Below are 26,783 nucleotides of genomic sequence, written 5' to 3' on the forward strand. Positions count from 1 at the left end.
GCCTTCCCATAGTAGGCTGGACAAAGATAAAGCATGATGACTGACTACATTGGGGATTGGCATGTTAGAAATACCCAGGCACCATGTAGCTGACCCATGCTGGGCCAAGAGATGCCCAGGAAATCGATGGCGTGAAGTAAATACACTGTGAATTTGAATAGACATCTATTTTTTCCATCCTAAAGCAACTAAGAGAGTCTATAGCTGAACATAAGCCTCATATTGACAAGCTGCTGAAAATTGGACCGCAGCTGAAGGAGCTCAACCCTGAGGAAGGGGCGATGGTACAGGAGAAATATTTGACCGCAGAGGCCATGTATGCCAGAATCAAAGAGGAGGTGCGCCAGCGAGCTCTGGCACTAGATGAGGCTGTTTCACAATCCACTCAGGTACGTTTCTCCTTGCGCACAAAGAAGCTGCAGTTTTGTGTTCGTGTTTATCGCAGCTCCCTGGGGAAGGCAGGCTCTGAAGTTTACTTATGTACGGTTGCTTACAACTAAATGCCCATTACTATTCAGATCTCTTCTAGGAAGCCATTTGCTGGCAGGCTAGTGCGTGGTGGGTTTATCTGCATAGTACTTGCCTGTCCAGCGGCGTCTGGGAAGGCTGGTGCTGATAGGTTTGCAAAAGCTGTACAGAAAGAGACTGAATCCTGATGTAAACAGGGTAATAAATGTTTACAGCCTTAATAATGTTCGTTCCTCATTAAAAGGGCTTTTTGGCATCTGCCCATGACGGACGGGTCTGGCAAGACTGTGAGTAGCACTTAGAGAACTGGATCTTGTTCCTGATAAGCAGGAAACTACTGTACGTACAATGAACAACTACAAGATCATTTACATAGGAGAGTTAATCATCTTCCCTTGTATATAGGCTCTCTGGAGGAGTCCTAAAAGGGAAGAACTATGTGAAAGGAAGGGCAGAGATTGTACAAATAGAAGTGGAGAAAGGATGTGAAGAACTTTTGTTGCATGCAACTGGGATTAGCGTTTGTAGCTATGTTTCACTTCAGCTAATATTTACTGTAGCAGTTTTGTCGTCACGTCTGGGTTATTTATTCCTGCGTTGTTTAGTCACTTCTCTTGGTTTGCACTTGTATTAACTCCAAGTTTTTCCCCCCCACACACACTCCTTCCGTCTCATCTCTCACTCACATTGTGGAATGTGTTATCTTTGTATGTTGCTGCCTGTTCCTGTCTTCCCCACATGGTCCCATTTCATTGTTGTGTTGACTGCGCCCCACCATTGCAGATCTCAGAGGTAAGCCTCACCACGTTAACTGTTGGTTTACATTCTCATTCTTTGGGCTAGATGAGTCTTAATTCATTTGATACCCAGATTTCTACTGTATTATATCTCTGTATGCAATTCAATGGAACCTGCTAAGAACAAACACCTAGGACCTATTTCCTTCTTTTTCGCTGCCGTTATAATGTGAAACTCAATGGAAACAAGAGGCTCTCCTATTGTGCGAGAGTAGCAGGTCCAGTTCCATGGGCAGACATCTAGTTAGAATAACTTTCCCTTATTGCCCTTCATTCTGTCTTGTAAATACTGGATTATCTTTAATGCTAACTTTAACAATGCCAAATCTCCTTCCTTTATCAGTAAGATCAGCCAAAGCAACAGCAGAAACCTGAAGCCCAAGAAACATAACATCCCATTCTCTCTTCTTTCCTATACACACATGCTTTCCGCCCGGTGGTTGCACTCGGGTTGGGAGTTGAGGTGGTTTCTATGCCAGGCTCCCCTGTGCTGAGGCCCTTGTGTCGCCAAACGCATGCAGGTTACAGATAATGTGTTGGCACATGGATCAGGACTAGTGTGACTGAGTTTTCCTATGCCCATCCTGTGGCACTGCCCTTTGGAGGGAAGGGGATGTCAATCAAACTTGAATTTTGTGGGTTTGGGTACAATAACAAGCTGCTGCTGCATTTGGTTCACGGTTTCCTGTACCCTCTCTGTAGGCTTAGCTAACTGCAATCTGGTTTAACTCCTGCAACCGCTGCAGAATGTAGTTGTTAGTGACAAAACCAGTGACAGACATCAAACTGGAGGCTGCAGGTATAATTGGCATTCTAGGGAACATGAATTCTCTTTAACAAAAGAGAGCAGTTTGCATGCTCTTAACATTATGCCACATACATTGGAGTAATTCATTACCGTACAGTCCTCTAACCTGCCTGATGGGCTTCCCTTTGTTCAGTTCCACGATAAGATCGAGCCTATGCTGGAGACGCTGGAGAACCTTTCCTCCCGCCTGCGCATGCCGCCCGTGATCCCAGCCGAAGTCGATAAAATCAGGGAGTGCATCAGTGAAAACAAAAATTCCACCATGGAGCTGGAAAAACTGCAGCCAACCTTCGAGGCGCTGAAACGCCGTGGGGAAGAGCTGATCGGGCGATCTCAGGGAGCAGACAAGGACCTGGCAGCCAAAGGTATCGCACGGAAGTGCCAGAGACATCTCATGTCTGCTCAGAGAGGCAGTTTGTTATATTTAGCATATCTAGGATGGCAAGTTTCTCATATAACCAAAATGTATCTTGTTTATCGGGGGACTAGTATTGATAGAGCAATAAGGAGCATTTGACTGCTCAGTGATAGGTCCAAATCCAGCCCCGTTCAGAGGGAACTGCAGACTGTTACCCCGTGGCAGCTCTCAGGGGGGTCTATTCCCAGTGAATTGGTTTCAGTTCAGGCCCTGAAGGGAGGTGGAAATGTCCACATCACAAAACCACCAATATGATTGGCACCTTTTGTTGGCAGTCTTGGGCACAAGCCCATGGACTGAATGAGCATAGGGAGGTGGTCAGGTGTGAGGCGAGCACATAGGGAGGTTTGTAACTGTTCTCTGGATAAATAAAGGCTCTATTTCTTATCTTGGTGTTTGTCACATATTCATCCGGCTTCTTTCTACGTTCATATTTCTGGCACTCTTGGCCATTTTAATTCTTATTTGAAGGTTCCCTCAGGTTAATTCTACACGGCAAAAAAAAAAAAAGCCCCGCGACACGAGTCTTGGAGACCAGGTCTTCAGATTCAGGCTCAAGGTACGATGCTAAATATAGCCATGCAAACGTTGGGGGTTCGGCTGGTGCTCAGGCTCTGAAACCCACCCCCCTCTTCAGCCAGCCTGAGCCTGAAAATCTCCACGGCTGTGAGTATCACCATCGTCCAAAGCCTGAGTCTGCAGATCTGGACTCTGAGACTCAATGCTGCCGGTTGTGGAGGGTTTTTTTTTGCTGTGTAGACAAACCTGTAAACCTTTCTCATCATAATGTTTGTATGCAGATGCTTTGATTAGTAACTGGAGATTGCGGGTCAGAACAGGTTAAGAATAAAGAGTCCTGACTTGTTTTTTTGTTTTTTGTTTTTTCCCCCCCCCTCCAGAAATCCAGGATAAGCTGAATCAGATGGTGTTTTTCTGGGAAGACATCAAGGCTCAGGCAGAGGGACGTGAAAGTAAGTTTCTTGATGTCCTGGAGCTGGCAGAGAAATTCTGGTACGAAATGGCAACCCTCCTGACTACTGTCAAAGAGACGCAGGATATTGTTCACGACTTGGAGAGCCCAGGCATTGACCCATCAATCATCAAGCAGCAGGTGGAGGCAGCAGAGGTAAGGACTGTGGACATGTCGTTCCATGTAGATCCTGTCTGTGCTACAGCTTGTAATCACGTTTGGGTCTCAAATGCAGATATGGCCAAATGTTGTTGTACCCCAGTTTTGTGAGCACCCAACATGGTTACAAATCATGCTGTCATTTTATTTAGAAACCATGGGAGAGCCATGATTTGGGAGGGGAGGAGGAGGGGGCGGAATTTCAGGATATTGTTTCGTTTCAAGTGGAAAAAATAACAGCCTGTATCAGAGCCTGAAACAGTGCTAAAATCATCTTAGCTGTAACTACGCTGGGAAAAGTCTTGTCAGGCAAGTGTTCAGAGCATAATTGTTACCATGGTTCTGCTCCCAATGTGGGCTGGATCTGTCCGGATTGTGAGATGCAGATTACATTCCAGTTAGACTGAGGGCTACTGTAGAATAAAACGATAATAGTGGATGGACAGCAACACTATCTCTATTTTAAATCACATGGTAGAGTCCGCTTTGGATGTTTGCATAGTTGACCTTAGTTTGACTCACGTTTTTTTTTTAATATGTATACATCTCACCCCGGTTTATTTGTACATACCACTCCCATTTCATAACTAGTCTGACTTTGGTTTAGACATACTGTCTCTCTGACAACCCATTTAATTCCTGGTTTCGTAAAAATCTCTGAAAACTATATAACTTGCAGATGGGATCACCATCTTTCCAGTTCAGACAAATGCAAATGCGGTTTTTACCTCATTATTCCCATCTGCTTGTAAATGGTGATGGCATCCCATGCATCAGACAATGGAAGAAGTGTGGATTGGACTCAGTTACCTGAAAACACATACCTGCTTCTTAATGTGATGCCCACCTGTTGGGTTGAGGGGTTATTGATCTCAATCTTCAACCAGAATGCAAAACATTAGCTAGCCGGTGTAATCTGCGAACTCTAGCTCCCACTGCATGCACCGTCAAATGGAGTTTTGGAATAGCATTTACTAAATCAGCCTGTTTTTTAATTTATCGCACTCTCTGAATTTAGACTATCAAAGAGGAAACTGATGGTGTGCATGAAGAACTGGAGTTTATTCGTGTGCTTGGAGCTGAATTAATTATGGCCTGTGGTGAGACTGAGAAACCAGAAGTGAAGAAAAGCATTGACGAGGTAGGAAAACCATCAGCTCAGAGGTGGGGTACAAACCATGTGAAGGGCAGTATTGGTTCAGATGGAATCATCTACTGAATTTGGGGGCAATCCTGTGTTTTGCAGATGAACAATGCATGGGAAAACCTAAGCAAAACCTGGAAGGAGAGGCTAGAGAAACTCGAGGAGGCTATGCAGTCTGCTGTGCAGTATCAGGATACGCTACAGGTGAGGCAGCTGTCGGCAGTTACTTGTATTATATGGACCAGCAGCCCGTTGTGCTTGGCGCTGCATGAACACAGAACAAAAAGATAGTCACTGCCCCCAAAGAGCTGACAATCTAAGGTAGGCCCTGGGTACAATGACCCGCTGAATGTAGTCCATTCAATCAGCATTTCTTCTGCTTCTCTGGAGACAATTTGAAATTGATCCGGCCCGCGTTCACCCTGTCAAATAGTTATACCTTTTGTGGTGGGGGTGGCAAGGGATGGGGGGAAATGGGTCTGATCCTAGTCTGTTGCTTATGCTGCGGTCGGTGGAAGGAAGGAGGTCACTAAGCCGTGTGCATGAAAACTACCCATCTGTTTGCCTGGAAAGAGAAGTTCTATTGATTGGTCCAAGGATGGCAGTCTGCCCCCAAACTCTGCTGATGGCCTGTGGAGCAGGTGTGCTTTCCTTGTCCAATGATAATGGAGGTCTGGTTTTCCTAGTTGTGTATGTGTTCCTCTTAGGCAATGTTTGATTGGCTGGATAACACCGTGATTAAGCTGTGCAGCATGCCACCGGTCGGCACTGACCTCAACACTGTTAAGGAGCAGCTGAACGAGATGAAGGTGAGTGTGCTACATTAGACATGGTTCTCCAGGGCTTGTTCTGTGTTGGAGGCAGAGTTCTGCAGTTTGTTTGTGGTTTTTTTTTGTTTCCCCCTCCATACTTTGGCAGGAGTTTAAAATGGAGGTTTACCAGCAGCAGATTGAAATGGAGAAGCTTAATCACCAAGGCGAACTGATGCTAAAAAAAGCGATGGATGAGACAGACAGAGACATCATCAGGGAACCGCTGACAGAGCTGAAACATCTCTGGGAGAACTTGGGCGAGAAGATTGCTCACAGACAGGTATGGTGAAGGAGGGCTGCCAAAACCCAGGGCTGAAAATAAACCTGTAAGTCGTCAGCATCCTCCTCCTCTTTCTGCTCCCTCCTGATTAACGTTTTTCTTTGCTACCTTTGAACAGCACAAGTTAGAAACTGCTCTGCTGGCACTTGGTCAGTTCCAGCATGCGCTAGCAGAACTGATGGCCTGGCTGACCCATACGGAAGAGTTGTTAGATGCACAAAGACCAATCAATGGCGACCCAAGGGTCATTGAAGTAGAACTTGCCAAACACCATGTACGTACTCCATGTTCTGTCTTTTTGTCTGGCCTTAAAGGGCACGATGGTTCCCGGGAAGTTATTTGCATTGATTTGTTTCCTTGGGATAGGGTTGGAGTTAACAGAACATTGTAGAGGCAAGTGTCTAACGTGACCCAATCCACCCTGTGCAGGTGCTGAAGATGTGTTGGCTCACCAAGCAACTGTGGAGACGGTAAATAAAGCCGGCAATGAGCTCCTGGAATCCAGTGCGGGAGACGATGCAAGCAGCCTGTGGAACCGCTTGGAGAAATTGAATTCGTGCTGGGAGTCTGTCCTGCAGAAAACGGAGGAGAGGGAGCAGCAGCTGCAGTCAACGCTTCAGCAGGTCAGTGAGCTTGTTCTGGAGGCAGAAACGTTTGTGCTTGCAGAAGAGACCTGCAGAGGGTGTCTGTTTTGGCTTGGCATCTCTCTTTCCAGGGTGAAGGGTAGAGGAGGTGATGTATAGTGTTGTCTTCACTGCTGGAAAAGGTGTTGCTACCTGAGGGTAAGTAACTTGTGGGAGTTGTCGTAAGATGACAGGGCTCTTTAGTTTTACCTCGAGGTAAACTAGGTGAGGACAGCACTATGTCCCCACCTGAGATTAACCTCGCCTTGTTTACCTCATGATGGAACTATAAAGTACCTTGTCTTCACTGTCTTTTGACCTTGGGATAACTCTCGCGTATTGGTTATCCCACCTCCATCCCGGTAAAAAGTACACCTTTTTCAGCCGTGAAAACCAGGCCATAGACGGGAAGCACAAACGGTCTGTAAATAGCAAGTTACTTCTTTCCAAACCAGAGATGCATTTGTTCCGAGGGGAAGTCCTGTTCTTTAGGACAAGCCTTTTCTCTTTGAGAAGTCAACTGTGTGTGTGTGTGTGTGTGAACTTGCTGAAATGGGTGTATTGTTAAAAAAATAAATGACAATACACCCCCTCTTTTTAGTGTCTTTGTAAAACTCTTCTCTGCCTCCTTATCCACTGTGTCAGGAACCCCAGTGTTAAACCTGAAAGCCAGGCAATGGTTGCTGCTGTCATCTGATCCCTGGCCGATTTTGTGTTCCTTAACAGGCCCAGGGTTTCCATGGGGAGATTGAAGACTTCCTCCTCTGGCTAGCAAGAATGGAGAGCCAACTGTCTGCATCAAAACCCACAGGAGGTTTGCCAGAAACTGCCCGTGAACAACTCAATGCCCATATGGTAAAGATTTCAAATGCCTCTAATTCAACTAACTTCTCTCTGAAATGTCAGCACGGAAACATGTCTGTGCCGCATGGTGTAAGTTTAATGGGGAATGGGATGAGTGTTTCTTTTGCCACTTCTCTCTCTCCAAGGTTATAGAGGAGCATTAGGTTTGCAGATGATGGCTGTGGACAGAATTTGCCACTATCTTAATGAATGAACTGCTTATCTCTACTGATAGCATGATGATAAATATCTCACTGTCAATTTGCTGTCTGTCCTAACCCCAATGTCTCCACAAACATGGAGTCGAGTGAACTTCAAATTTCCAGTACAGTATCTCTGTCTCTAATATTTTGATGGTGGTTTGGTGTAGGAGCTGTATGCCCAATTCAAAGCCAATGAAGAGGTCTACAGTCAGCTGTTGGCCAAGGGGCGATTGATCCTGCTAAGCCGCGATGACTCTGGCTCTGGCTCAAAGACGGAGCAGAGTGTCATGCTGTTGGAACAGAAATGGAACCTGGTCAGCAACAAAATGGAGGAGAGGAAGGTAATGTGTTGAGCTAAAATATGATCCATGTTTACTACGAAAGACATGGCTTGAAAGTAAAATGCCATTAGTTCCCTGCTGCGGTAATGCTCTCTCCAGAACGCAGGTTGATTGCAATAAGCAGAATCAGCAATGTGCTTCAGTCATCCAAGATCAGTGGTTTTAGATCAGTTCTTTTAGATAATTTCTCTCCTGATTATATCTGCTTAACACCTATGTCGGAAGGCATGCTATCAGTGATGTCTGACATCAAAGTATTAACTGTATAGCTAGTTACCAGAGCAGGGTAAATCTTAGACAGAAAATGTGAGTGAACATAAGAGAAAGGCTGTTATACAAGAAATAAAAGAAGATATGAAGAGCATTATCCAGTTCTGAAAAGCAAGATACACTATTGCTTCTTAAGAGTCAGCAGGCCAAATTCTTTGCTGACCAAACTCAGTTGCGCTGGTACTTTGGTCAGCGATAAGTTCTCACATTAAATGAGAGAAGCTGGCCTCTACCCAAGCTGAATTTCTGGTTCTGCAGCTGTCACCACTGAAGTGTCCTCTCCCTTCCGCAGAACAGCTTCTCTCATGGAGGCTTGTTTCCTAGGAAGCTCTGATGGTGATTATTGAGCTGTCTCCTCTTTCATGTACAATTCCTGTTCGTTTCAGAAGAAACTGATTCTGAAACAGCCACTTTCACTGAAATCTCCTCTTCTTGGTAAACAAGTCATGTTCTTTGATTGAACAGATGAGTTCCCATTAGAGAGCTCATTTCATCTTAGCTTACAATACGAGTCTTTGTCTGCAAAGCCTCACGTTGTGAATTTGGTGCTCTCTTGTGTTTTCTTTCCCCCTGCCCCCTTATTAAAATGCAGTCAAAGCTGGAAGACGCTCTCAACCAGGCAACAGAGTTCCAGAATTCTCTACAGGACTTCATTAACTGGCTGACCCTCGCAGAGCAGAGTTTAAACATTGCACCTCCACCCAGCCTTATCCTAAATACCGTGCTGTCTCAGATAGATGAACACAAGGTAACACTCTGATTCTGTTTTACAAAGCAAAAGTTTGTTGTAAGCCATGCTCAGTGCTTTCTGAGTCTGGAAGAAACTAGGAGACATTTCCATGCTTTTTCTTTAAATGAGAGTAAATCTTCATTACTCCAGGTTTTTGCCAATGAAGTCAATGCTCACCGGGACCAGATCATTGAGCTGGATCAAACAGGGAACAAGCTGAAGTTCCTCAGTCAAAAGCAAGATGTGGTTTTGATAAAGAACCTTCTGGTCAGTGTCCAGTCCCGCTGGGAGAAAGTAGTCCAGCGTTCCGTGGATAGAGGCCGAGCTCTTGATGATGCAAGGAAACGGGCTAAACAGGTGAGAGATGTGAAAATGGTTGTAGAGGACCCAGCGATATTGCTTATTCTCTAGCTTTCAGAATTCAAGTGTCTCAAGCCTTCAGAAGGCCTGGAAGACACAAACACCAAGTTCTAACTGCTCTCACCTTTTGTGCAATTTCAGTTCCACGAAGCTTGGAAAAAGCTGGTTGATTGGCTGGAAGATGCAGAGAATCACCTGGACTCTGAGCTGGAGATTTCCAACGATCCAGACAAAATCAAATTGCAGCTCTCCAAGCACAAGGTAAAGGGTTTGTTTTCATTCTAGCTGTGATTAATGCCCTCAAGTATGGGTTAGTTGGAAAGGAAGAGAAACCTGCTTCCAGTCAAAGCAGTGCAATACAGTCATTTTTCTAAAATCAGAGGGAAGAGATGATCCAATCAGAAGAATGGCATACTCCACGCTTTAGTTTGTTACAGTAGTATAGTTACAAAGTTGTATGAGAGAGGCATTTATCCCACTAAGCTATTCTTTCACAAGTTTTTATGCATTCTAAAGACATTTCCTTTCTGCTCTTCTCTGGTTGTAAAACTCAGGAGTTCCAAAAGACCCTCGGTGGAAAACAGCCTGTTTACGACACCACGATCCGGACAGGCAGAGCCCTCAAAGAAAAAGCCGTGTTGCCAGATGACACTCAGACACTGGACAACCTCCTTGGAGAAGTCCGGGACAAGTGGGACACAGTCTGCGGCAAATCTGTGGAAAGGTGAGAGGAACATTTGTTGCAGAATACTGTTGCAACAGTGAAGGACCGGAGATGGGATGACCCTGTGAAGCTTGATTTATATCACACACTGTAAATGTGCTGTTGAGAATATGGACGTAGGCCACAGAGCAGAGATGATGCCAAGCATGGCATCAGAAATGTAAACTGAATGTCCAGCCAGACTTCCGTAAGGAGATTGATCCGGGTGATGCTCAGTCTGCAAGGAGGCTATGTCTTTTGGGGATTTGTCATGATGATGATACCATCAGAAAGATGGGTGAAAAAAGAAACACTTTCCATCTGAACTGCAAGCAGCGTTGATATTCTGGACGGAAAGTTCGTACAATCGTCTTTTGATGCTTTCTTTGCAGGCAGCACAAGCTGGAAGAAGCCCTGCTGTTCTCTGGTCAATTCATGGATGCGCTTCAGGCCTTGGTGGACTGGCTGTACAAGGTGGAGCCCCAGTTGGCTGAAGACCAACCAGTCCATGGTGATCTCGATCTGGTCATGAACTTGATGGATGCTCATAAGGTAAGAGTGGGGGGTTTACCAGTTGCCCTGTGGGAAGCAAAAGTAACTTTAGTTCCCCATCCACTGCATAACAGAAGTACCAGGCTTATAGCATCTTGGCAAGATGTGTGCTGTTGAGCTGCATTGTGCAGGTTGATTTCCATTGAGTAAATGCCTGGGAGACTGATTTGAAAGATGGTGTCACTATTTTGGAATTGTCACTTCAGTTCTGCTTTGTTCCACCTTGGCTTTTATCAGAAAGATCTCTCTGTTTTTGGAGCGGGGGAGTGGGGGGGGCAAAGTTTTTATCCTTCTGTAAACTCCAGTTCGGCAGTATTCATCAGGAGGTCTCAGATGTAAGTGCTTTCACTTCTGGGTTAGGTCAAAGGTTCAAATCCCAGGCTAGAACTTGGGCTCCTGTTCCAAACAGCCACTGCATTGGCGTGAATGGTGGTGTCCGATTAAACATGCCATCCTTTGGGTGAGAGATTAAACCAGGATTCCTTCTCCAATGCTCTGATGGTGCCCAGATGCAAGTTAAAGATTCCCATACTGCTCTCAGAAAGACTAGAGGATAACTTTGGTATCCAGGCAGACAGTCTCAATAAAACAAGCTCAGCTGTCTCCAGCTTTGTGTGATGTACTGCTGACAGTGTGACTGTGTTATAGTGTAACCCACTGGTGCATGTGAAATCTGACTGTGAGCGGATCTGTAACGTACACTCACCAGTGGGTTATAATGTGTGCCTACATACTCTAAATATAACCAATTCTGTATCAATTATACTAGAGGAAAAATGCCAAAACTGAAGCATTTCAAGTGGGGTTTGGTGGAAGAAAGCAAACCACCAGTTCAACTTTATATACCCCGCATTGTCAGACTTGAAACACTTCAAGCCTATGCTGCCCCTCTTCTCTAGAGAACAAGAGTAAAACCCTCAGCATGAAGACCCGTGATGGACCTTTTTCTTCTCCCTTGGTAGGTTTTCCAGAAGGAACTGGGGAAGCGCACGGGCACCGTGCAGGTGCTCAAACGCTCGGGCCGAGAGCTCATCGAGAGCAGCCGGGATGACACTACCTGGGTTAAAGGGCAGCTTCAAGAGTTGAGCAATCGTTGGGACACGGTGTGCAAGCTGTCCGTGTCCAAACAAACCCGGCTGGAGAAGGCGTTGAAGCAGGTAAGGAGAAAGAGGCTTCCAAGTTCGCTTTTGCTTTCAGAGTTTTATATGTGGCTCTGAACCTGTACAAATTAAAGGGTGAGTCTTGTCAAGAAATGAACAATAAATTTGTGTTCTGGGGCTCTTTACAAGCATTTTCCATCTTCCCGGGAGGAGGACGCGCTCTCTGCCCCACTGTGATTACAATCCTGGACAAAGGCTCAGGAGATCTAGGTACAATTCCCAGTTCTACCAGATACCCTGTGTGGCCTGTGGCAAATCACTTAATCTCTGTCTCAGTTCTGCTTTTGTAAAATTGGGATAATACATCCCTACCACACAGGGAATGTTGTGAAGATAAATTAACATCTGGAGTCACTGTCATGGGATCATCTCATGGTAAGAGTACAGATCATTAGAATGCTCAACCTCCAGTGTTTGTTGTGCAACTGGAGTGGTCCAGCAGATAACAGTCAGAATGAGAGAGCTGCTCCGAGGGTCTCAGTAGCATTGTAGCATTGTATGTCAATGACGAGGTAGAATGTAAAGAAACAAGAAGCGATGCAATGGATAAGACAGAGTCTGTCTGGGCAAAAATTACATTGGGGAAGAAAACTAGTAGAGCCTCCCCTAGGATAGTGCTTGGGGTGTGCACCGCCGGGATCTAATTTGGATATGGATAGAGCCCTTTTTAATGTTTTTAATCAAGTAAATACTAATGGAAACTGCGTGGTCATGGGTTTCAGAGTAGCAGCCGTGTTAGTCTGTATTCGCAAAAAGAAAAGGAGTACTTGTGGCACCTTAGAGACTAACAAATTTATTAGAGCATAAGCTTTCGTGAGCTACATGCTCTAATAAAGCTTATGCTCTATAAATTTGTTAGTCTCTAAGGTGCCACAAGTACTCCTTTTCTTTTGCGTGATCATGGGAGACTTTAACTTCCCAGATATAGACTGGAGGACCAGTGCTAGTAATAATAATAGGGCTCAGATTTTCCTAGATGCGATAGCTGATGTATTCCTTCATCAAGTAGTTGCTGAACCGACTAGAGGGGATGCCATTTTAGATTTAGTTTTGGTGAGTAGCGAGGACCTCATAGAAGAAATAGTTGTAGGGGATAATCTTGGTTCAAATGATCATGAGCTAATTCAGTTCAAACTAAATGGAAGGATTAACAAAAATAAATCTGCAACTAGCGTTTTTTGATTTCAAAAGGGCTGACTTTCAAAATTAAGGAAATTAGTTAGGGAAGTGGATTGGACTGAAGAATTTATGGATCTAAAGGCAGAGCAGGCCTGGGATTACTTTAAATCAAAGCTGCAGAAGCTGTCAGAAGCCTGTATGCCGAGAAAGGGGAAAAAATTCATAGGCAGGAGTTGTAGACCAAGCTGGATGAGCAAGCATCTCAGAGAGGTGATTAAGAAAAAGCAGAAAGCCTACAGGGAGTGGAAGATGGGAGGGATCAGCAAGGAAAGCTACTTTATTGAGGTCAGAACATGTAGGGATAAAGTGAGACAGGCTAAAAGTCGAGTAGAGTTGGACCTTGCAAAGGGAACTAAAACCAATAGTAAAAGGTTCTATAGCCATATAAATAAGAAGAAAACAAAGAAAGAAGAAGTGGGACCGGTAAACACTGAGGATGGAGTGGAGGTTAAAGATAATCTAGTCATGGCCCAATATCTAAACAAATACTTTGCCTCAGTCTTTAATAAGGCTAAAGAGGATCTTAGGGATAATGGTAGCTTGACAAATGGGAATGAGGATATGGAGGTAGATGTTACCATATCTGAGGTAGAAGCGAAACTGAAACAGCTTAATGGGACTAAATCGGGGGGCCCAGATAATCTTCATCCAAGAATTTTAAAGGAATTGGCACCTGAAATTGCAAGCCCATTAGCAAGAATTTTTAATGAATCTGTGAACTCAGGAGTTGTACCGAATGATTGGACAATTGCTAATACAGTTCCTGTTTTTAAGAAAAGGAAAAAAAAAAGTGATCCAGGTAACTACAGGCCTGTTAGTTTGACATCTGTAGTATGCAAGGTCTTGGAAAAAATTTTGAAGGAGAAAGTAGTTAAGGACATTGAAGTCAATGGTAAATGGGACAAAATACAACATGGTTTTACAAAAGGTAGATCGTGCCAAACCAATCTGATCATCTTCTTTGAGAAAGTAACAGATTTTTTTAGACAAAGGAAACACAGTGGATCTAATTTACCTCGATTTCAGTAAGGCGTTTGATACCGTGCCACATGGGGAATTATTAGTTAAATTGGAAAAGATGGGGATCAATATGAATGTCAAAAGGTGGATAAGGAATTGGTTAAAGGGGAGACTACAACGGGTCCTACTGAAAAGTGAACTGTCAGGCGGGAGGGAGGTTACCAGTGGAGTTCCTCAGGGATCAGTTTTGGGACCAATCTTATTTAATATTTTTATTACTGATCTTGGCGCAAAAAGTGGGAATGTGCTAATAAAGTTTGCAGATGATACAAAGCTGGGAGGTATTGTCAATTTAGAGAAGGATCGGGATATCATACAGGAGGATCTGGATGACCTTTTAAACTGGAGTAATAGTAATAGGATGAAATTTAATAGTGAGAAGTGTAAGGTTATGCATTTAGGGATTAATAACAAGAATTTTAGTTATAAGCTGGGGACGCATCAATTAGAAGTAACGGAGGAGGAGAAGGACCTTGGAGTATTGGTTGATCATAGGATGACTATGAGCCGCCAATGTGATATGGCCGTGAAAAAAGCTAATGCGGTCTTGGGGTGCATCAGGAGAGGTATTTCCAGTAGGGATAAGGAGGTGTTAGTACCGTTATACAAGGCACTGGTGAGACCTCACCTGGAATTCTGTGTGCAGTTCTGGTCTCCTATGTCTAAAAAGGATGAATTCAAACTGGAGCAGGTACAGAGAAGGGCTACTAGGATGATCCGAGGAATGGAAAACTTGTCTTATGAAAGGAGACTCAAGGAGCTTGGCTTGTTTAGCCTAACCAAAAGAAGGTTGAGGGGAGATATGATTGCTCTCTATAAATATATCAGAGGGATAAATACCGGAGAGGGAGAGGAATTATTTAAGCTCAGTACCAATGTGGACACAAGAACAAATGGATATAAACTGGCCATCGGGAAGTTTAGACTTGAAATTAGACGAAGGTTTCTAACCATCAGAGGAGTGAAGTTCTGGAATAGCCTTCCAAGGGAAGCAGTGGGGGCAAAAGACCTATCTGGCTTTAAGATTAAACTCGATAAGTTTATGGAGGAGATGGTATGATGGGATAATGTGATTTTGGTAATTAATTGATCTTTAAATATTCAGGATAAATAGGCCTAATCCCCTGAGATGGGATATTAGATGGATGGGATCTGAGTTACCCAGGAAAGAATTTTCTGTAGTATCTGGCTGGTGAATCTTGCCCATATGCTCAGGGTTTAGCTGATCGCCATATTTGGGGTCGGGAAGGAATTTTCCTCCAGTGCAGATTGGAAGAGGCCCTGGAGATTTTTCACCTTCCTCTGTAGCATGAGGCACGGGTCACTTGAGGGAGGATTCTTTGCTCCTTGAAGTCTTTAAACCACGATTTGAGGACTTCAATAGCTCAGACATAGGTGAGGTTTTACGCAGGAGTGGGTGGGTGAGATTCTGTGGCCTGCGTTGTGCAGGAGGTCGGACTAGATGATCAGAATGGTCCCTTCTGACCTTAGTATCTATGAATCTATTCTTCCACGCTCTTTTTTTTTTCTTTTTGAATAAAAGCCTTGATTGGAAAAGTGGAGCTGAAGAGAGAATCGTATTGATATGCAGTGTTGGCAAATCAGAAGGGAATGGTGATAAGAAACTATTCAGAGCTATGTGAACAATACGAGAGGGTGGACTAAACGTAAGCCTAGGAAGGATAAAAGATGCCGAGGTGGTATTTTGATACATAGTAGTTAGTATATGGAATAAATGACCAAACGTAACAAACTGAGCAGAATACACAAATGGTTTTTAAAAGGGAGTTCATTCCCTTTTTCAGTGCAGCGAACTCAAAGGAAAGGGGACAGGCTTCTTGACCAACTCAGTTGTTTTGTTGATTTGTGTCACTGCAGCGCCTACACGCCCCAGGCATGCAGAAGGATCTCATCGTGCTAGGCACTGTACAAACACAGAGCAAAGACCGTCTGGTCTTTTATTGCCTCTGTTCCTATTAGAGACACGGCTGTGCCTTGTTTCTTGAATGGAGGGTAGAGACTCCAGCTGGGTAGAGACCCTAGGAGTCACTCATTGCATCTGTCTCTTGGTGCCGTTTCAGGCAGAGGAATTCCGGACTGCAGTCCATATGCTGTTGGAGTGGCTCTCCGAGGCAGAACAGACCCTGCGCTTTAGGGGAGCTCTGCCTGATGATGCTGATGCGCTGCAGTCACTCATTGACATACACAAGGTAACCAGTCACTCAGGAATGTGAGAAAACATGGATTTAGCAGGTGTGTCTACAGTGCAGTGTAAGGCCAGGGTTAGCAGAACTTGGAGTTCTCAGACCCTGCCTTTGTTAACCTAGGGCTTGATCTTCTACACTCATTTGTAACCCTAGGTTAGGAACTGTTGAACCTGGGTCCCTTTCTGGGGCTCCAATATTATGCAGGCCCAGTCCAAACTCCCCCCCCCCCCCCCATATCCCAGACTTCCCAAAGTGTGGCTGCTCTAGCCTCTGTTTGTGGTGCAGCATGGGAAAACTTGACTGTCCAGAGGACAAAGAAAGTCGGTCCGTGGGTTTGGGGGCTATTTTAAGCAGACTCCCAGATCACGAGTCCAGTGGGGGCTGCACCTGTGTTGCAGGGCAATAAGGCTTGAACCCTTGGTCCCAGCTTGACTCAGGCTTGGACTCCCCACCCCTGTTGGGTCCTGGGTCCAAGCTCTGGGTTAGCGCAATTTGTGTGTCGCCGGAATGGGGGTTAGGCTCGAGCCTGAGTTCAAACCCTGGGTTTACACTGCTGGGCTGACATATCCAGAGCGGCCCTTCATGAAAAGATGTGTGCCAGGAACAAAGGGCAGTAACTAACATCTCACTGTTAGGCAGCAGGAATGAGATGCTTGGGCAAGAGATTTTTCCAAACAAGAGATTTAGATCTTGTCAAATAGCTACATGGCCTGAGTTGGGCTGGAGTTGTAATACCAGGCACTGGTGGGTAGGGAAAATTACTTGTGCTCTATAAACCTAGAATGAAAATAACTTTAATCCAAAACTCCCAAGTCGCTTTATTTTTGAGTTTAAATGAGGGGATTTTAGGGTCAGGTTAAATGGACTAGATTGTCTCTGTTGGTATGACAGCCGTTGTTGTTTCTGTGTAATCCTGCTTTCTAGGAGTTCATGAAGAAAGTGGAGGAAAAGAGAGTGGATGTGAACGCGGCGGTGGGGATGGGAGAAGTTATCCTGGCTGCATGCCACCCAGACTGCATCACCACAATTAAACACTGGATCACCATCATCCGAGCCAGGTTTGAGGAGGTAAGTCACAGAGGACCTGGTCTACTTGAGCAGAGGGAAGGTCTTTCTCGTCACTGCCGGGAAATAGGGCCATTAATAGAATCAATGATCAGTCTCTTCTTTTGGACGTTTCTTTATGGGGAAGTTCTCCGGCCTGTGTTATGCTGGCGGTCAGACAAGATGATCACAGTGGAACCTTCCTGCCTTGGAACCTATGAAGCAGCAGGACATGTAAATGAGATACTCTCCTGAATTATAGATGTCCTAGTCCTGTCCACTTGGATCAGTTCTCACAAGTCAATGTACATCAGCCAGTGAACCAGCAAGACTGGTGGCTGCCTTGTTTTCCTAATGGGTATTGTTTTTCTTCTCCTGAGGGAAAACATCACAGAGTAAGTGCCTTTGTTTCCCATGCTGACAGCTAGTCTTGTGGATGTTTCCATCAGGTTCTGACCTGGGCAAAGCAGCACCAGCAGAGGCTTGAGACTGCACTTTCAGAATTGGTGGTTAATGCAGAGCTCTTGGAGAAACTCTTATCGTGGATTCAGTGGGCCGAGACCACACTTATCCAGCGGGATCAAGAACCAATGCCACAAAATATCGATCAGGTCAAAGCCCTCATCTTTGAACACCAGGTAACTCCATTGCTGAGTTCTGCTAACTTCCTGTCTACCCTGCTTCTGGGGCAGGGATTGAGAGTCTGACAGGCAGCAGGGAGGTCGAACTTTTTGTAACAACCACCTTTCTGGGGAAGAAGATGAGTTTACTTTTATGATCTTATTAGAGCCACATGTTAGTCATCCAGACCTGTCACTTTTAAACAAGTCTAGGACCTGTGTTCCACTCAGCCCAGGGAGCAAAATATCAGGACTGGAAATGAAAGCCACAGCTATGGAATAGCTTTACCACAAAGCCACATAGCTAGTATTCAGTATGTACTTGTGTGTCTGCTACGGGCTTGGAGTTTCTCAGCAAGAATCTAGAGCAACAGTAGCCTGAAGTTGAGAAGATGGTAAATGTTACAGTTCTCTTCTCCCTTTTGCCATTAACAGTCCTTTATGGAGGAGATGACACAAAAACAGCCGGACGTGGACCGGGTCACTAAGACGTACAAGAGGAAAGCCACAGAACCAGCTCACGGACCTTTCATTGAGAAATCCCGCAGCAACAGTATGTTTGCAGCTTCTCGCTATGTGCATCCTCTACAGGAATGCATTCTGAGATAGAGGGAAAAACACACAGGAAACTAATTAGTCTGGCTCTAATTCTCAATTAGAAATACACCCTGCTTTGCCAACCACTTGAAATTGGCTGGGAATTGCCAGGGAATGAGAAGGGGGAAATGAGGTGGCATTTGCAATAGTGGCTGACATATGCCAGGAGCTTTATTATTCTTTGCCTTTCTGCCATCCGAAGACTCCTGATGGCTCTGATTTGAGTTTAGAGATTTTGCTTGTTTAAGCGTACTGAAAAGTTTGTGCTGTATTTAACTTGTCCAGTTATTATTCTAGTTTCTCTAGCCTGACCATTTCCTCATGTCTGATTCTTGCAGCAGAAAGTCCTTATTGGCGCTAGTTCAGGAAGATAAAACCAAAGGGAAAAGGAAGACAGGAGTTGCTGGGGGTGGGGACCGCAGATTAATGGTGTCTGTAAAACTGCAATACCACCAGTACTGTTTTGCTGAACATTCTTAACCTCGTATTTTCTTTTTTAAAAGCTGCCAGCTCGGTCCTTATGGGAAAGCCTGTGAGAGATTTTCTATTTGAGAAACAAACAAAACTGTTGTCTTATTTTTTTTTTTTTCTTGGGTCATCCAAAGCCCACATCCTGCAATATCCTATGTGGCATATTTTTCTTTCTCTAGGGAAATCCTTGAGTCACCCTGCCCCTCCTCCCATGCCAGTTCTCTCCCAGTCAGAAACGAAGAACCCCCGGATTAACCAGCTCTCCGCACGCTGGCAGCAGGTGTGGCTGCTGGCACTGGAACGCCAGCGGAAGCTCAATGACACTCTTGATAGGCTGGAGGAGGTAATGACCCCATTATGCTGGTACACAAGGGGTAGTTTGGTGGAAAAGAGTTGTTTACTGTACTCCCAGGAGAGAAGGGCAGAGAGCTGCCTCTTGAACTGCATTGTGCATGTAATGGGTTCTGACTGCTCTAGTCCTAAAAATGCCAACAAGAAAAGTCTCCACTAAAATAGTGTGGCTGAAATTCCATAGTAACTGCAGGTTAACCTGACTGCTCTGTGCTACTAAAGTCAGTACTTCTGTTGCTAATGAAAGTCAGACCAAGTTGGAAGTAATAATAATAGTCTGGAAAATATAGTGCTACTGTGTATATTTTTTTTCAAAACCTCTAATGTAATTTTTGTTTTTGTTTATGCTTAACAAAGCAGCTATGCCCAGAAGTGAGTGTTTTTGTTTTTTGTTGCTTTTTCTGTAGGTCAGTTCAGTTTATCCGTATGAACGTTTTTCTTTGTGACTTTTAACTCTGGGGCTTTTTTAAAAGCACTAAGATGTCGTTGTTTTGAGTCACTCTGAGCTCTTCTTAGCTGAAGGGCTCCTGAAAATCAGTCCTAAATGTGCTTCACTAACTGAACTTCTCATGAGCAGTGATTTAAGCTAGTCTTGGCCATTGGTGTAGTCTTGGCACTGCAGTTCCAGAGAACTGAATTTGGAAGCATTTTGGGGCCTTGCTGCCCAGGTCCGCAGAGGTGTCGTGTCAAGAGTCAAGTTGGTGTGGGGGGAAGGCAAGCTGACTGCTGGATAAGCATTATCTGTTAGTTTATCCATGGAGCAACATTACTATCCACCTCAGAGAGGAAACTGCTGTCCTTCCTGCAAAAAAACCAAGCAGGAGCTCTGTTCTCAGCTGCTTAGGCAAAAAGGGAGAGAACAATGCAGATTTGCAGAGTGGGAAAGGAATTGGAGTTTCAAAAATAAAGGAACTAGGGCATCCATAGGACAAGTCTGGGAAGAGAACCCTGTTCTTAGACGCCTGCAAAGCTGCTGTTTTTGTATGCGTCTGTGTGTATGTGTATAAGTCTGTTATATCAGCATATGTGTATGTTTAAAAGTTTGGAGGATACTTCACGTTTTTCTGTCTGAGTGTGTGACACATATTCGACATGGTGGCTGTCTGATGCATTGTGTGCCCTGTTCTGTTATGGAAACTGTGTGCCCATGGCTATGGTTTTAAGAGGAGTGGCCTAGTTATGCCTCTGTTTCCAAGTATTGCTTTGAAGAGGGGTTGAATATTGAGAAAGTGACAGTCAGGCTATGCACAGTTTGACTTAGTCGCTGAAATCCTAGCTCAGCAAGATCTTCTGTAGAGCAGGGGACGTTTTCTGACTGTACTTTCAATTCCCATTGACTCTAATTGGTCTTCTTCCAGTTGAAGGAGTTTGCGAACTTTGACTTTGACATCTGGAGAAAGAAATACATGCGCTGGATGAATCACAAGAAATCACGGGTGATGGACTTCTTCCGGCGTATCGACAAAGATCAGGATGGAAAAATCACCCGGCAGGAGTTTATTGATGGAATCTTAGCATCTAGTAAGTCTCGAGCTGTTTCATCCCATCCTTCCGCAAAACCCAATAAACCCATCTCCGAGAAACTTCGTTTGCTCCCACCCTTTACGAGGCAAATGCAAGGCACGTTCCTTGCACCTCTGTCAGGAGAGGACAGCTGTGAAATGATAGCTTGGCAATCCCATCCCACATGTTTGCTATTGTAGCAATATGCCAAGAGGCTGTCATTGCTTGAGGCCTGGAATCTATATTATACTTTTCAGAGTAGCAGCCATGTTAGTCTGTATCCGCAAAAAGAAAAGGAGGACTTGTGGCACCTTAGAGACTGACAAATTTATTAGAGCATAAGCTTTCGTGAGCTACATCTCACTTCATCGGATGCTTTGAAACTCAAGTAATCATGTAGCCTGTTTCCTTTTCGGTGACTATTGTGTGGAGACTCCAGGTATGAAAGCATGAGTGTGGGTGGGTGGGTGGGTGGGGGGATATAGGGTATATGCTCTTTGCACAGATGGTGAGAGGATACAAGACGTTATTCTCAGACTGTAATACATCTCTGTTGTTTGTTTTTCTTCTTCATTCCAGAATTCCCCACCACTAAGTTAGAGATGACTGCTGTGGCTGACATCTTTGACCGGGACGGGGATGGCTATATTGATTACTATGAGTTTGTGGCTGCTCTCCATCCTAACAAAGATGCTTACCGGCCAACCACAGATGCCGACAAAATTGAGGATGAGGTAAAGGAGATTCTAAGGAGAGTGGTATTTTAGTGGGCATTATGTAGGGCTTCAGTTTTTCAGTGGTTCAACTTCTCAAAATACCTATCCAAAGGGGGAAACCTGTGCCTTGATGAGAACCCAGAGAATCACAGTGGTACTGACTTGAGATCAACGTTCAAATATTTGGATATTCAAAACATTTTAAAGTGAAGGTGGTTATAATCTGTATTTTGTGCACAATATGCTGTGTCCCATGTATCCAGTACAAGAGATGCAAACTATGGATCCCTGACTTTTTCCCCTCTTGTTTGCAACAGGTCACAAGGCAGGTGGCACAGTGTAAATGTGCAAAGAGGTTTCAAGTGGAGCAGATTGGAGAGAATAAGTATCGGGTAAGAGGAAGACGTCCACATTTGCCATAATAGCACAAATTCTCCTAACTCCTAGCTCATATGTGATCCTACCAGGGAGAAATATCCATTTTATCTGATTCTGTCGTACTGTTTTGAAATCTTACTCTTTAAAAGATTAAATCAGAATTTTTACCTATACTAGCCTCTTACCTTCTGAGATGTTAAATCCAGAGATTAGACCAATAATGAGCACTCAGGAACCTGAGACATAGACTTATCTTGGGCTCTGTGATGAGGGAATAACATGAAGAGTTTAGAGACTAGTTCCTTCTGCCCCAAGTTGATCTGAGGGTCTCTAGAGACAAGACTTTCTGGGGAAACTGCAGCAATATACCATTAATGGAGCACACTGATTCCTTGATAGTAGTCATAACTGTATGATCCTATTGGTGGGGAGCTTGCAAGTGGTTTCTCTATCACATGAGCATGTAATGGAGGGGATATATATGGACAGATGATAGATGGTCCGTAAGATTCTCCTGTGACTTTTTGAGAAGAGGGCAGGCTAAGGGTCAGCATGCTTTCCTGGTGCATTAAATCTTGGATGTGCCTAATAGTACAAGAACAAGACAAACATAGATGTGGCAGTGTTCTGAGAGAGCTTAGCCCGCTCACTGGCGGGGATGTTGTATCTGTAGATACCTATAGACAATAACTATCTCCAAGTTTTATGTGTGTACCTTACACCTATGGTTTTCTTCACTTGATGTAGCTCATTTCTAAAAAGGTATGCAAAATATTTGTGTAATGGATCTGTTTTAAGGTACTTCATGTTTTCATTTCAAATTATTCACTGGGATGGACCGGCAGCAAACCATCGAGGTTTCCTGCATGCTTTGGGCATGGAGGAGTTAAAATAGCAACACTTGTGCACATTCAAATATCAGACTTAGGGCAAGTCTACGCTACCGTGCTACATCGGCACAGCTGCACCAGCACATCTGGTGAGGATGCACTATGCTGATCGGAGAGCGCTCTCCAATCAGCATAATTACTCCTCCATTAGAGGCAGAAGCTATGTCTCCCACCAACATAGCGCCAGTGTGGACAGCGCTTAGGTCGATGTAACTTACATCTCTTGTGGGGGAGGGAGGTGACTTTGTCACATGGTTGTGTAAACGAGCCCTTATTTGTGAATTTTGAAGCAATGAATTACAACTTCTGCTGTAGGGACAGAAAAGAAGAGTTAGCATGTCAAATAACATCAAGTACCCTGATTTTTAACTACCTGTGGTTAACTAAGGTTTTCATGATTGTTGCATTGTTAAATCCTATAAAATGTTTTCTTGTTTTTCTCCCCCTCTTCTTCTTTTCTCCATTTGATCTTCTCCCCACCCAAATGCTTTCTCTCCGTAGTTCTTCCTCGGCAATCAGGTACAGTGTGCCTTGCAATGCTGTGTCTCATTCTTTTAACAAACATGGCTTGGTGTGTGTTTATAATACCAATCTTTCTCTTGTTGCTGTGGGAAGATGTGATCTAAAGAATGGTGTGTTAGAGTTCGTTGTGTTACTTGGCAGAGTCTGGTATACAGAGTGATGTTTACCTGAAAATGCGAAACCAAATGGCAAAACTCCTTGGAGGAAAGAAGTAAAAAGTTTAATTGGAAAATCAGAAATCTACAAAGATGGAGAGATTTAGCCTCCAAATTGCTTCTTCCTCTGATACCCCAGTGGTATTAGAGGTTATGGCATCATTCATGTGAAAGGGAACATGAAAGGTCCCAATGCTCATGGTGGAATTGTCCAAGAAGAACATTGTCTCACGCTTCTGACTCTACTGCTGGAGGAATCATAGAATCATAGGACAGGAAGGGACCTCGAGAGGTCATCTAGTCCAGTCCCCTGCACTCAAGGCAGGACTAAGTATTATATTGTAACACACTTCGCAAAACATATACAGGCTAACATTTTCTGAACACAGACTGTATACCAGGATCTGGATGGGTTTGACTATAACGCAGTCACTATGGAATGAGAATGCTGTATTCACATAATCAATCTCTTAGGTAACAATAACTAAACCCTCATCCCCTGCTTCACCGACTTTGAGTAACTCATAACTGGAAGAAAGTTCATGAAAAATTGCATGTACCTACTCTTATATTCTGTTCTGTGATTAATATTATGGTAACTGAAGGCTGACTAGAACACAGGAACCCCACTGATAAAGGGACTGGAGTAATGTGTTTTAATCACAAAAATGCAACCTCCATTTGAACAATGAAGGAAATCCATTTATTTTAACTACTGAGGATTTTTAACTTGAAGAGCTGGACTCTAAAGGTGGTGTCATGAAAGAAGGGAATGTGAATTTCTTGAGTGAAGGAAAGGATAGAAACCAATTCCCCGTTTATTCTAGCTAGGTGACTAGACAAATCTTTGAAGGGAACTATAAAACTGTATCTGATTATTAACAATAAATTTTTAATTAATGTTACAAGACTTGAGCAAATTATGTAACTTGTATTTTTAACGTGGAGGGTCAGATTCTCCACTCTGCTATGTTGGAGTGAAGGGGCTACAAAATTAGTGTATCCAGCTAGCTTGAGGATTCCCCTAGCATGGAGGAATTACTCAGTTAGTATAGAACAAGTGCAGCAAAGGGGTATAGCCGGAGAGCCCTTGTCCTCCAGCGAGCCTCAGCAAGCATAAATAGCTCTTTCTGGCTATAGCTAGTTGGCGTAGCAGCTGCGCCAGGAGAGGTGTGTTGCCCCAGGTGTGCCCATCACATGCTGGGTGCAGCTGAGAATTTAGCCTAGAAACTTTGAGACCAAAAATCATTGTCTGTGAAGCCAGACAGCCTACCTTTCCAGCACTCCAGCCCCTGACTGTTAGCGCTAACGATCTTCCATTCTGTGGCTCATTGGTTCTCCAGAGAGCAGAGCTGAGAATCCTACTGCTCTAAAGCTAACTAAACTCCAGCCTCCACTTGCTGGGGAGAGCATGGAAGCAGGATCCCTTCATGAACAGACATGGCCTGCAAATACAGATTGAAAGAGAGCCCTAGAGATGCCCATAGCTCAGTCCCAAGCCTGAGGGCAAAGGAGACATCTGAAAAGAGGCTCATGCATGCAACTCTTTGAGAAAGGGCTGTGCAGAACAGGGGAGAGAGGTAGTCTCAGGAGAGTAGGGGGCATGTGAGATGTTTGGAACGGGAAAAGGAACCCTTAATCCTGCTTTGTTTCAATACTCCCTAGCACTCTCTTTCTGCAGAAGTCAATCTAGATGTGTCTTGAATTCATCTGTAATTTTTTTTTACCTCAGTTACCTCCCCAGTAAGTGTTTAGCATCGTTTGCATGAAGTAATTCTGCCAAGGTTTCCCCTAGTTACTCCTTATTTCCTAAGGTTTCCATTATGTCTCCTGGTTTTTTAATTCCTTCTCCATGTTAAAAAGAGAGTCTAATTTATCAGTGCCTTCATAATTCTGAAATCCTCTATTAGATCATGTTGAAGTATCCCCCTTTTCGAAGGCAATCAACCCAGTCTCCTTCGTTTTCCCTCATTGCTTCAGCTCCTAAGACAGGGTGGAATCTTTGCTTCTCTTTATTATAGCCTCTGTGGTACATGGACCAGTACTGTTCACAGTAGTCCAGGTGGGGTTCTGCTAGATGTCTGAGTGTCCATGTAAATATTAGGAGAAGATGGCTCTGAAGAGAAGCACGTGCATGGTGGTGGATGAAAATGTCTCATAAACGGTAGCACGGGGGAACTGGAAAGAGATGTGTGATTTTGTTGATTCAGGGGCACACTTGATGATTGTTTGAAATTGGGGAAATTTTAAATTCCTAATGAACATTATAATCACTAATAAGCATTCTGGGATTCGGATCTTAGATTTCTACGTTCTAGATTCACTATAATTGGGTGACTCTCCTGTGGTAGTTCTCTGGCTGGTTGAGGCTCGGTGAAATGCTCACACCTCAGACTTGGTAAAGAGGTTTCATTCACAGTGCTGATGCTGCACTGCTAGCATTTACTATGCCAGCCTTCAGTGACGTGTCAGATGTCTCTTTTCAAAGCGGACTGTGTTAGGAGTGTCGGTGGGCAGTGTGGTCTAATGTATAAAGCACTGGGAGCAGGACTCCAGTGGCTGGGCTCTACTCTGGGCTCTGCCACTGTCCTGCTACATGACTTGAGGCAAGTCACTTCCCCACCCTGTGCCTCAGTGTTCTCATCTGTAAAATGGGGACAATGGTGCTATGACCTCCCACTTTGTAAAGTGCTTTGAGATCTACTAATGAAAGCACTACATAAGAGCTAAGTGCTATTATTATTATTATTATTTTATTATTTTATTATTATTATTCATTAAATGAAAGGCAGAGCAATAAAATTCTGTTTCTTTGGGTAAACCCTCAAAAGATCAAATTTAGAAACTCTAATTTGCTACCTGGCCATCCTTTGACCTGCATTTGAATTTCTCAGCTTTCTTTTTTTTGACATTAGCCCTAGAGAATCTTGTTAGTAGCATTGTCCTGAGTTTCTTTAGATGAAAAAATTCTCATAAATTGACACCAAAGTGAATTGATTCCCACATAACATATAGCCTTTTGATATATTTGGAGAAGCCCTAAACTTCAATAAGAATTTTGAAAATGTTTGGGGTTACAGGTAGCACTTCAAATAGTCTCCAGTGTAGAGATATTACTAACCCTGACACAGTCTGTTTTGGAGAGGAGCAGTGTCTCCATTTTATAGCCCTATTGCTTTAACTGCTTCTCTATTGGTTCCACAGTTTGGTGATTCCCAGCAATTGCGACTGGTCCGTATTTTGCGCAGCACTGTCATGGTTCGAGTTGGAGGAGGATGGATGGCCCTGGATGAATTTTTAGTGAAAAATGACCCTTGCAGAGGTAAGAAAGAACTTATTTCTCAGGGACCTTTCATCTCCACAATAGTTGTGAAGTTGCCAGGTAGCACAAGATGCTTCATTGAAGCAGATCTCATCAATCTGTGGGCTTGTGCAAATAAAGGAGAAAATAGGCACTAAAAAAAACCCCAAACTTATTTATTGCAAGTC

General features: G+C 44.1%; 1 protein-coding gene across 1 annotated transcript in view; it reads left to right on the forward strand.

Annotated features, from left to right (window-relative positions):
* Positions 1–26,783, forward strand: part of MACF1 (microtubule actin crosslinking factor 1) — a 259,982-nt gene that overhangs the window by 221,606 nt on the left and 11,593 nt on the right. The window contains 27 exon segments of the mRNA XM_038377247.1: positions 186–389; positions 1,252–1,260; positions 2,207–2,438; positions 3,391–3,617; positions 4,639–4,761; positions 4,867–4,968; positions 5,472–5,573; positions 5,683–5,856; positions 5,975–6,134; positions 6,286–6,479; positions 7,206–7,334; positions 7,693–7,866; positions 8,729–8,884; positions 9,017–9,223; positions 9,368–9,487; positions 9,781–9,950; positions 10,322–10,481; positions 11,444–11,638; positions 15,922–16,050; positions 16,972–17,115; positions 17,541–17,729; positions 18,147–18,264; positions 18,959–19,122; positions 20,489–20,651; positions 21,213–21,367; positions 21,667–21,741; positions 26,499–26,616. Coding sequence (XP_038233175.1) covers positions 186–389; positions 1,252–1,260; positions 2,207–2,438; positions 3,391–3,617; positions 4,639–4,761; positions 4,867–4,968; positions 5,472–5,573; positions 5,683–5,856; positions 5,975–6,134; positions 6,286–6,479; positions 7,206–7,334; positions 7,693–7,866; positions 8,729–8,884; positions 9,017–9,223; positions 9,368–9,487; positions 9,781–9,950; positions 10,322–10,481; positions 11,444–11,638; positions 15,922–16,050; positions 16,972–17,115; positions 17,541–17,729; positions 18,147–18,264; positions 18,959–19,122; positions 20,489–20,651; positions 21,213–21,367; positions 21,667–21,741; positions 26,499–26,616 — 4,093 coding nt within the window.

This window comes from Dermochelys coriacea, chromosome 19 (assembly GCF_009764565.3).
Source record: "Dermochelys coriacea isolate rDerCor1 chromosome 19, rDerCor1.pri.v4, whole genome shotgun sequence".
Classification (NCBI taxonomy): Eukaryota; Metazoa; Chordata; order Testudines; family Dermochelyidae; genus Dermochelys; species Dermochelys coriacea.